The sequence below is a fragment of the Malaya genurostris genome, chromosome 2, assembly GCF_030247185.1.
Source record: "Malaya genurostris strain Urasoe2022 chromosome 2, Malgen_1.1, whole genome shotgun sequence".
Classification (NCBI taxonomy): domain Eukaryota; kingdom Metazoa; phylum Arthropoda; class Insecta; order Diptera; family Culicidae; genus Malaya; species Malaya genurostris.
In genome coordinates, this window is record NC_080571.1 from 108,697,405 (window position 1) to 108,710,028 (window position 12,624).

General features: G+C 36.4%; 1 protein-coding gene across 1 annotated transcript in view; it reads right to left on the reverse strand.

Moving 5' to 3' along the window:
• LOC131432682 (uncharacterized) overlaps positions 1-8,827 on the reverse strand; it is a 438,024-nt gene extending 429,197 nt beyond the window's left edge. The window contains exon 1 of the mRNA XM_058599111.1: positions 8,450-8,827. Coding sequence (XP_058455094.1) covers positions 8,450-8,683 — 234 coding nt within the window. The 5' untranslated portion in view covers positions 8,684-8,827. The remainder of the gene's footprint in view (positions 1-8,449) is intronic.
• Positions 8,828-12,624: the final 3,797 nt, after the last annotated feature.

The window sequence follows — 12,624 nt, forward strand, 5'->3', positions numbered from 1 at the left end:
GGTCCTAACGGCTATAAAAAAAGCCGCATACAGAATTTTATTGTCGATTATTTCATTTCGGATTTGTATAATTTATTGAAAGAAACTATCAATATGCTGTAGGGATTCGTTTTTAGCATTCAGAAAGATCAAATTGCGTAATTCTCTTCGACATTAAACTCTGGAACATTTTTTGCAAAAAAACAAAGAAGGCTTCACTTGATCTCGATTACTGTGAATTTCACACAGCGAAAAGTGCAAAAATCTAACCAAACTGTTCTAGATTTGCACTAAACTGAGGATATTTCCTTTCGATTTGCGAACAACAAATCCTAATAGTTCTTTATAAAACTTTTAGAGCCATTAGAACGGCTGATTTTGTGTAATGCTCTCCACCGTTGCTTTTTCGCCAAGAGATATTCACGATCAAAAACTTATCACTTATTCAAATGGTAAATTTTGAAAAGGCACCCTTTTCATAGTAAAGTAAGTCGTATTCACGACAAAACTTTTGAGATAAAATTGGGAGCACAGTAGTGAACATATCAGAAGTGTTTTTAGCTGATTTTTTCGAATATTATTTTAATTTCCAAGGAATGTGAATCAATTCCCAATATGGAGCAAGACGAACTAAGCAGAAATATGAAAAATCGTAGTGATTTTAGTGGCTAAATCAGGTTTTTAAGGTAACGTCCACACAAATGAGATGAAATAGGGAGCTCTTACCCTATGTTTCACAATATTTTCTAGCAATGTTTTCTTAGGCTCTTCGCCAAAGTAAAGTTAGAGTCAAAATTGAGAGCTGACGATGCAAATTGTTGAATTTTACCCAAATTGCGTGAGCAAAATTTGGGTAATGTTCAAAAGTACAAAAAAATAGCCGTTCTATACAGAAAGACAAAAGTTAACTTTCGAATTCAAATAGAATTGATCTTTGTCATCGAGGCAACGGGATGGACTTTCTTGGAAAAGGACATCAATTTATCCAACTGCCCTCAGTTCCGCTTGATTAAGCAATATTGAGCAGTTGTCAAACATGAGTTGAAAAGATAACATTATATATGACAGGATGAATAAATGATGGCTCAAAATGTCAACTCAGGTCAGTCAACCAAGTGTGCAAAATATGATGAGCGGTATTCGAAGAAAAGTTCGAGATTTCATCATTCCAAATCGGAATAAATTTTTCACCATTTATCCAATAAATTAAGCACAATAAATTACCTTAATTTTAAGTACTCAGCATTGTTTTTTTAAGTCCAGATATTGATTGACTCAAACTTCAGCGATATACAACATTCCAAGCGTACCCGAAACGGCGTATGTACTCTATTCGGATCCAGTCAATTCAGCAAACATCTTCATATGACAGCATAACAGAAGAACTCATTGACATCAAACTGGCCGAAGATGACGATGCACATGTTGTTAATTATTTGATACATGTTTTATGATGACGTCTAACCACCTTCAACCTATCTCGCACTGCACTGAATGTTAAATGCCTGTAGCAACTAACTAATCTATGGGATAGCCAAAGAGCTGAGAATTTCGTAGCAACCGAATTGAATTGCACAACATTTGATTTGAATTATTGGCTGCAGAAGACAAGTTTAGTTTACTCATTAATACTTCATATCATACCGATCGAATCAAATGTGAGAGATAATTCAAATGCTTCGGAACATGAAAGCACTTACATACTCAAGATGATTATTATTTATGTAGCTGGTATCAGCAAAGCATGAAACTGATGGATGAACGTTATACTTCAATAGATTCTCGAACCGGCATCTACGACCGGAGAAATCAATCATCATCCAGTAGATGCGAGATGGTTCTCTTGTTTTGCAGCTTTCGACCAGCTGCATTAGGTCGACGCAAAATATCGAAAGTACGATTCTGTTCATTTTAGAATGTAATAGCACCTATACAAAATGTGATATGCAATTCAAATCTGCACACAAAAAAGTACTTTCCAAATGCTTATCGTGATATCAGCTTTTCATTGCGACCCGGTGACCATTTGCCATAACGTTCGTTACAGCTGTGATCTGGCAGTCTATTGTGCATGTGTTTGCGAACCTGTGTACACATCCCTGAAGCAAAAAATGGATGCTCGCTCTCGGACAGGATTCAATGAATTATATTTACTCTAGCACGGGGCCCCACCAGTTCCGTCCACACGCCCGCGGTCAGAAACTCTCCACCCCACAAACAACTAGACCTCCGCCGGAAAACGCACCCACCGCTTGCCGAAGGAAACCAACTGGAAAATTGTACGTTTCATCGTTATTGACTACTGTTGGGTATGCCGGTCATCGAAGGTGCTTAATCTGGTCTCAATGGGATGGTACGGGCTGGCGTTGAATTAACGATTGAAGCGTGTTTTATGCTGAACTTGAAGAATGAAAAATGAAGTTTTCAAAGTACTATTTGATTCCACCTTACTACTCAACTACATCGGATAAGTACATAATCAATATGTGAGTGCGTATTTAAAGAAACGTACTGACTTACACGTTTTCTCACCCACTACGGCAGCCCATGTTCCAACAGTCGGAAAGAGGCGCAATACGCAGCCAGTACAGTGCATGTTGATTTCAGACCCGTGCACGCGGTTTCAGGTTGGCATCTATATCGAGAGGCAATCGGTATGTGCGTGTGCTCCGGTGAAAACGTTCCGAACCGGTCTATGTGGTAAGTGAAATAAAGGACAGAAGGGTTTGTTTACCCATCTCGTGCACCGACCGGTACATACTATAGTTATTCACAGACACACACACGCATTCATTAGTAATTCCCAGCGTAACTGATGCGATCGCATGCTCGATGAGTGTAATTTAATGGAACGACGATAAATATTGAATTTATTTGTACGTGCAAAATACACCCATCCATTTTCGGCTGAACAATATTTGCTCTTTATCTGCACGATATCGGATAATTGTCCCTGCATTGCCTTGTTTAAAGCAAACTGCTACCCACAGCTAGGATACAGGTGTAAACAGCGAGCGTTTGTTTGCCGAAAACGGATTCCAAAAAAAATTCTCTGCTGACGTCTGGCAAAGAGTTTCTGACATAATCGATTATTGTCAGTTGAACAAATCCTTGATCGTATCGTTTGCAAGCCAATCCGGGATACAACCTTGATTATAACGAGGGACTGAGACATATTACTTTTCGGCATGCCCGAAAATCTCACAACATTTATTTGTTGGCTTTACCGATTGATTTGAGCATGTCCAATAGCGTAACCACAATTATAGTTACTTGAAATTATGCTCCGAAATTTTGCACGATGCCGAAAGAGTATCTAACCGTCCGAACACGAGTGGCAAATGGGATTCTTTTGATTGGCAACTCTTCCAATCACACTCTAGGGTTGTGTAACGGAATCGCGTATGCTTGATATGCTTCAAATGAAAATTAGTGTCCCATTTTCGGAGGTTTCGTCCCACGAAGATGCCGGCTAGTAAGTTAGTTGCGATCACATCGAAAAATGATATATTTCTCAACGAATTAGGCATTAAGTATCTGTATTGAAAAAAAAAACCTATTTAATCCACCTAGTGGTGTGATAATGCCTATCTCTTTCTTCGAAACAGTCTCATGAAAAAAAATTTTTACCTTTTTATTTAAAAAAAATTCTGATACTAATTTGGGCTCATTTTTAACACCAATTAATTATAGTATGATTAATTCGAGTAGCGCACAAAAGCATGCTTCAGCGTTTAGGCCACATATTCGGCATCATTTCTCAAACCAAGCGCTTGAAGCGTTGCCTTATTGTACGAGAAGAGTGATGCTAATCTAAAAAAACCCTTCTTGATCCACTTAGAGGAATTTTCATAGATCTTGAAAAATTACAATCGGGATGCAAAATTTGGGATGCGTATTCAAGGGGTGCTACCTAACGGTTAAGGTTTAAAAATTTTCGATCTTGAAAAATCACCATAGGAGCAAGGATGGCTTTTATCGTATCAAAGAACGCTCACTAGCAACTCTTCATACGATTCAATCGGTGCCATCAAAGAGAGACGGATATCATCGCAGCAACAAAAAACCGGCATGGTTTATTTAACATAGAACAGACACCAGTGCGAGGACGAATTTCTCTCGATAACCTGTCTGAGAATCAAAAGTTAGCTCGCTGCTGTGGGGGTTCTCTCTGAAGCAACAAACGGTCGCTTATTCTCGTTTCGCGATCCGATTCTGTATGGGCAGTGGATAATTGCGACAGAATCATTTTACTATTGCCGCTTATTCTAACTATGTGAGATTGAAATATTGCAACCTAGTATGAGAATCATCAAGTCGAATCATTGATTCGATTTTCTGCGATAAGCTCAAAAATCTATACAATACAATGGTTCTGCATTCTATTTTTCGAAGGGCTAATGCCTAAATAGTTACAATTCTTTTTTTTTGTTTTTTTAAGTTCTCCAAATTAACTGTACAGTAAAATTTTAAACTTAAAACGAAAGGTAACGAAAACGACACAAAAAATTTTAAACGTCGAAATGATTCCATACTGTTTCTAAAAATATCGTGTGTTGGCTCATAGTTGGCATTAGGCCTTTTTTAAGGAAAATTCTAATATTTTGAATCTGAGAGTGTAATAGTGCAATATTCTGGTTTTGATTGTTGTCGCCATTGCCAATTTATGGGATGAATAAAGGACCAACGATAGCAAGAATAAAAAAACGTCGGGTGGGTAATGTCAGAGACATAACTGGTTGTCGTGAATACGAAAACAACTGACATGTTCCTTAACACTTCCGAATATCAATTAGTTGATCAATTGTATGAATTATGCAAGCAATAATTGTCACTAAGATTTTATTTCGCTGTTCGGTAATTTCTTTGACAAAAACTTTCGGTAAACATCAGAAATAACCGAATTTCCGGTATACGAGTTTTAGTTTACAAAAATTATTCAAATTTTTACAGTACGATCAGTTGCACGCAAATTTTTTACTGAATTCTGTTAAAAAAAAGCACATGGATACGACAAATATGAATAGCCGCCGAGAACGGTGAATAACGTACCGTCCGCACTGTACAATAATTATGATTACCAAATTTCGGTAAATATAAAAACCAACGAAAACAAACTGTCAAGCAGTAACCATTTTGAGAATTTTAAAGGCGTAGAATTGAAATCATTCTAAAGAATTGATTTATCGAGTGAAGATGGAACAGGTAACAGGAGGAAGACGGACGTCTTATTGAAATTTTCAGTTAGTATTCTTTAGTTTACCAATATTAAAATTTTTCAGGTAATAATTTGTTTTTACTGCCGGGAGCATATACACGGGTATGTGTCTGAATTACATCGACACGTAAATAACCACATGCAATGCGCGCTATGCTAATTTTTATTTCTTGAAACGACATATAATTGAAAAACATCCGACTGAAATGTCCACTTTTGCGGAAATAGTGAACGTTTTCTCACCTACAGATGAGCAGTATGAAATTTCAAACTTCGACATTGAAATCAATGGCGAAGAAAATATTACACTGGATGAACTCAAACACATGTGAGTTTGTGTATTTTTCAAATGACGACTGGAGCTAAATTTCTTCACACTTTGCAGTGAAAAATCAAGGAATACCTTTTCCAAAATAGAAAAGCGTAATCAATGAATGAAAAGTTGTATTTTTTTGGAAAATCCAAACACCTCTTAAATTGATTTTTAATTGTAATTTCAACCAAAACAAAACCGGAATTACCGAACCGTCCGTTAGTTAACACCACCGAATTTACTGAATGTTGTTTGACAGGTCAACAAAATTCAATTCCATTACACTTGTTTTTTTCATATCAGACTCACCGTAGGCTCTCTGTAACATTTCGCACACTTGGTTACACTTTATTTCATTTTTCACGCAAAATTTTATACAAATTCTTCAATTCTTCCATTGTTTAAACTAACAAAAATCGCCGAGCTCAAAAAAACACGTCTACACCAGCCGCTACAAGACAGAATGTAAACAATGAATACAGCTGAAAATTTCACCATACATTAGGGACATATGTACCAACACAATAAAAAAAATTTGACCACCGGACTCTCCAGACGCGCGCAATTAAAAAACTCCGGGAACTTTTTGAACAGACCTCGTACATCATGATTTTTCAAGATCGAAAATTTTCAAACCTTAACCGCTAGGCTCCTCACCCATATACGATTTATCTCATGGGGACTTTTTTCGAGATGCTCAAACTTTTGAGCACTACCGCTTTACGAAATTATAGGTGATCTTAAAAAATTGACACCCTTGTATATATTAGAGCGGTAAAAAACAATATGTTTTTTTCAGTTACGTCACTTATATCATCATATCTCCGGAACCAGAAGTCACAGCCATTTGGTCCTCCTGAAACTTGATTAATGGCTCTACAGTAGCCTTCAAACGAGTCTAAGTTTGTTGAAATCGGATCAGACTTCTCTGAGAAAATTGTGGGGTAAAAAAAATCGTTAAAAGGTGCACAAACATTCGAAACTCTCGCGGAATAAAGAAACTCATAAAAGTTATGTTTTTTCAACGTTGATTTGTAACAAAATTTGCACATTATACTCTATATTAGTTTTATCCTGAATTTGCATCAATTTTTACACATGCAATAAAAAGATATACACATGGGAAAATGTTACATTTTTTTGCAGGGATTTGTGAATATTAATTATTTATAGCTTTTTCAGCTGAATTCAACATCGAAATAGATACAAATCCACTGTTTCCTTGGTAATGGATTTAATATTCTGTAATCACCCAAGATATATGAAATGGTTAAATTGTTAGGTTCTAATGGGAGATAGTTCCTATTATCTTTGTCGTGTGAAATCCAGAGGCAAAAATAAAATGTAGTTTTTTTTGACCATGTTCGATGTACGTGCTACTGGGCGTTTTAGAGTGACTAGAACAAGAGAGTGGCGAAATGGTAGCGCGTATGCACGGAATGCATAAGAACGCAGGTTCGAGTCCTGTCTCTGAGCGTATCTTTTTCCAATAAATCATCTTTTCTGTTAGTTTTTCATTCATTTGGCTTCTCCAATATATGTTTCCGCTCAGGTCATTGCAAAACTGAACTTAGTTATGGCGGCTTTACGTCAAACCAACTAAAATTAATAAATCAATAAAATGTTGCCGACTAGGGTTCCCGCTTCCATGTCCTAAAAGACCACAATTGAAAGATTTTCTCATTCTTTACTTTCAGCTACCAAAACACTTTTTACCTTTCTCATATAGCTATGCAGTCACTGTGAAACCCGACTTTACAACCTTGGCCCGGAGGCCCGAGTGTCATATACCATTCGATTTAGCACGACGAACTGAGCAAATGTATGTATATGAAGGCGACGAATAAAAGGTGAATTTAGTTGCTGGTATTATTTTGACAATACTGTTTTTGACAGATCATGCGTGAATCGTATCTTATGCAATTGTCAGACTAGTTCAGTTTGGTCTATAATTTAATCGTGAATCGTCATTTGGTTTGTAACTTAATCGTGAATGAAAGCTGGCAAAGTTGAAAGAAGACCCACTCTTTTATCGAAAAATTGTGTTCAGTGGAATGTATGATTCCTTTTAAGGGGCTCTTTTGAATATTTTAAAAAACTTAAAAACTAATTAAAACAATTTACAACAAACTTTATTCATTTAGTGGAGCCGGAAAAAGCCCCCAAGAGCTGACTATTACACCAGTCCACTCTCAAAAGGGCACAAAATCATCCTTATCTTTTCGTTACGTATTTGGAATAATATTTAAATAAAAGTAGCGTTTAAAAACTCATCAAAGCATTTCTTGTAACAAAGTCGCTAACCTTTCGCAGGGCGTCTGACAATAAAGCAACTTTTTTCAACCTTTATGGATATCCCAAGAGAGTGTTGAGTCTAAATGTCTAAATACTTAAAATCGTTGGCTTTTTCGATCACCCAGACATGGATTTGCATGATTTTTTAGTTTTTTTTCGTGGGGAACGAAACACCATGTATTTTGTTTTCGATAGATACAAAGAAAGAAGGTTGGTTCGCTTGAAGTAATTCGATAAGATTTGAAGGTCGTATTCAAATCAATCAACAAGATAACGTCAATACACGGATAAAAAGCGCAGTATCGTCAGCAAAAAGCGCTAGTATACCTTTCGATTTCAAATTTTCAACGTCGTTGATAAAAAGTAAAAATAGTAACGGTCCAATGTTACTGCCTTGGGGTACCCCCACATAGATTGAACGCTAGGAGCTACGAGCGTTGCCGAGAGATACGACCTATTTCCTGTTCGACAGATAACTTTTAACAATGTCATTAGCAACATAAACGCTGTTAATACAGTTAAGAAATTACGTAAATTTTGGGTAACATAGATTTTGATCTCCATATCCAAATAACCAATTTCAATTTCAATCTACAGCGAAATAACTCCGATTCTAGCTGCACTGCAATGTAAAAAGCACTCACCTCTTCTTCGTTGCTGGCCGTGTTCACCGAATCCATGCTCTGGGAGAGCGCCAGTGGGGCCATCGGGGTCATCTGTCCCATAGAGTTATCCATTTTTACGTTGTTCCCGGTGAGACTGTTTTGCGTCTGTCCGAGGCTGTGATTGTTGTTGGCTGCGTTGACGTTGAGAGTACCGTTGATGGACTGTGTACCGACAGCCGGATTAGATTGGGCTACAATTGGTGATGTGAACATGGATTGCTGACTGTGGCTGTTAGGCGTAAGCGCAAGCGAAACTGACACTAGTTGCTGTTGTTGTTGCTGCTGCTGATGCTGCTGTTGTTGTTGCTGCTGTACTGCAACACCAGTTGCGGATTCCAGCAGCTGATTTTGGAAACGAACTTGTTGCTGATGCTGCTGTTGTTGCTGTTGTTGCTGTTGCTGCTGATGCTGCTGTTGTTGCTGTTGATATTGTTGATGAGCAACGGCCTGGGCTTGATGATGTTGCAGCAGGGCTGCAGCGGCTACGGCGGCAGCAGCCGGAGCCTGTGGGTGAGCGGAAACTAGACAGTTACCTAGGGCCGGTATCGTTGCTGCACCGGCCAGCGGTGCTGTGCACAGTCTTTTCGGCGATAGGACTTGTGGGGCGCTCGCTACCGTGATTTGCGGCGCTGGCCTTCGTTTCACCACGGTCGACGAAATGGTGACGGAATTTAAGGACGCACTGTTGAATCGAACACCATGTGTCGATTCTGAAAGCAGAAAAAAGAAAACAAACAAAATAATTAGGCTAGAAAACGAGTCAAATTTACGGGTGAATGCATTCATTGAAATTTCAATTACTGCTCAATGTATAATTAATTATTTCTCGCCCATCGAAACCGCTGATGGTGTCCGCATATGTGGATTCACTACCCTCAGTCACACGCAAAATTGTTAGTGACCTATATGAAACCATAAAGATACGAGCATCAATCTCCCACAGGTACCTCAGTTTTGATTTATACACCCGATCAACTCGAAAGGCGCGAGAATCGGATCAGGGTATCGCCCTAATACATCAACGAGCAGACGAGCGCATGTTCGCAATCTATTCGCTGCATAATTAATTTTTTATAATTAAAAATATATCGAAAACAGCAGAGGTTTCACATCCATTCTCGTGTACCGACGGTGTGCTCAATACAGCTCAGTGATTAATGCACTACTTTCAGGAAAATGGGAATTCCAATTTGCCTGCAAATTGTTCATTAATATGAAATTAAACACGACCTTCGAAGGCAATCGGCTAGGCCGCAGAGTAAACAAACGGATCGCAGCTGTCACGCATTTTCACCTTCATACACTATTTATCTTTTTGGTGCGATCTGCAGAGAAAGAATCATGTTGATGAAAATTAAATAATTCACTTACTATTTGATTTTCGATTTATTTCGCCGACTTTAGGCTAAATATTTCAAATTTTCTTATATCCCGGATAAAAGTAATTAGCAAACAACATACATAATAACAAATTCTATTATTAAAACCAAAAATATCAATGGTTGGAATTAATAATATTTAGTTTGAAATAAGAATTAAAATATCAGAATTCATAACAAAGTCTGCATGAGAAAATAGCGACAAAACATAAAATTCTGTCATTGTAATATCGGAGTAAGAACAAAAATTTTATAGAATACGACTTTTTCAGTTATTCTATATTCTAGTATTCAGAACAGAATAATATTATAGGTATTTCTCTTATCTGATTCTGATGCTGTTTATTCAATAGTATTATATTTGAAGATAAAACTACTGGATCAATTGTACTTAATGAAATTGAAATAACTCATCAATAACGAAATAAGATATAATTACTAATTTTGATGCTAAACAGAAGCACGCACAAAGTTCTCTTGATGATCCATACAAAAAAGTCGTGTATAGACAACCGTGTAAAAAATTGGATGTGCAAATTTTTGTTCTTTCAGCAATAATAAGTGTAAGCAGTTTGAATCGATCTAGTTATAAAATTAACTCGAACTTAAAAATACTGCAATTTTTCTAATATTATTATATGTCACATTCCAACGAATATGTTGCCAAAAAAGAGAAAGAAATATCGATATCTTCGTTAAAAATGAACGTATTTCGTTTAAAAGGACAATTGTGGCAGATATTTTTAAAAACCTGAAAATGTTAACAAAAAAATTAGTATAATTCGAAAAGTAAAAATTCGATCGATCTCAAAAGCATTCAATTGCATTTAGTCCGACGAGGATATTTTTCATAGTTTGATCAAAATCGATCCAGCCTTACAAGATGCACGTAAATGGAGCGCCGGATTTATCACAAATTTATATTCAAAAACATGTGTGGTTTGAAAATTTAAATTGAAAATTGCATTGACTAGAACCAAGAACCACCAGATCACAAAGCACGTCAGTTAATCGACTGAACCACAGAAGCCCATATGAAAAATTGATACATACAAATCCATACAGCGGCACCTGGTAGCCGAGTGCAAATTATATTCGGAACTGGTAAAATTCTGAACGCTTGAAATATTGCGTAATATGTAAAGTTCAGTAGTTATAAATTGTATCGTTTGTAGATTTATGTCATCTGTAAAATTCATAATTTTTTGTGCTCATTCATACACACACGCGGACCTTAGTTCAGTTCGTCGAGCTGAATCATATGATACACACTTAGAAAAATTTACATCTTTATAGATGCACATAAAAGGAGCGTTGTAATTCACCCACATTCACAATTGAAAGCCTGTAAAGATAAGTCATACCATTAACTTCACAGTTAATTTAGCTGAAGCTTACATCTATACAGACGCAAAATTTATTTTTACATGCTAGATAGATTACGGCATACTTGAATTTACGTCAAGCGTAAATTTCTATTTTTCTTAGAGTGTATATTAAACTCGGTTCTTTATCTTCGGATTTTTTTCTGCCGAAATTTTATATACATACACAACATTTTTTTAATTTTACAGGTTATTTAACCCCTCATACGATGTAATTCATAAAGATCTAATTTGTCAAATGACGATAAATTTCATTTGTTAAATTTGACTTAATGCTAGATTAGCATGAATTTTACTGTTTCCGACTGTAACTTACATTCTGCTAGTAGGTGCGACTGTATGAATTTAAATGCACGTTTTACCAGCCAAGCAGATGTGTGCTTGTGTGGCTCAGACGATTTACATACACAGATAAAAATATTTTGTAAACTTACATTTATTTTCATGCACATATTTGGAGCAGGCAATTGAATGGAAAATTACATTACAAAACTAAGCGGTTTGTAAATATACAATCTTGTTCAATGAAAAACTAAATGAATATTAATGTCATTTTACATCAATCATGGTTTTAAATCAGATTTTCGTTTCAACTGGCGTCTATTTCATAGTACTATCGGTTTACATGCCGTGTAAGTTTCATCATTTCTTTCTGTGTACGTACTTTGTGATTCAATGATTCTCGGTTCATGTCGCGCGGCGGTTGCAATTGGTATTCGTTTTTTTTTACTTCAAGGAATTTTATGTCATGGAATTTAAGATACAATATTTAATGTTTTTCCACGTAAATTTGCGTGAACTGCGACGCTCCATTTATGTGCATCAATAAGATGTAAAACCACAGTTTTTTTTTCGAAGTGCGTAAAAACGGTAAAATTCATGTAAATATATGTCCTCTGAGCCGGTTGTAGACGACTCAGTTTTACAGTAGATTTAACACATATTTAATGCATTCTGATGTATTTTGTATTTTTATTAGGCTGAAACATGTAAATTTACACGTCTGCTTGAATGGCGAGGTATGTTTGATTTATACCTAAATCATTCTTGTAAAATTCAGTCAAGTTAAGACTTGCGTTCTTTTGAATTGTGCCATATATGGGCTTGATTCATCTGCAAATTTCGCAATTTTTTTACTGTGCATGACAAATTATTTTATTCATGTTTCATAAATTTAGCTCATTCCTCATTTAGAATGTAATTGTACGTTCTTGCATCTATTTGACGAATTAGATGTTGGAATTGCTTCATACGTAGAACTCCGCAAACAGTAATACTTTAAATTATGCACTATTCACAAAATGCTGGGTTAAGAAACACTTACCAATTGGTCTCGAACCGAAAGATCACCAATTGAAGTGAAGTGGCTAATGTGGAATTCGCAGGAAAG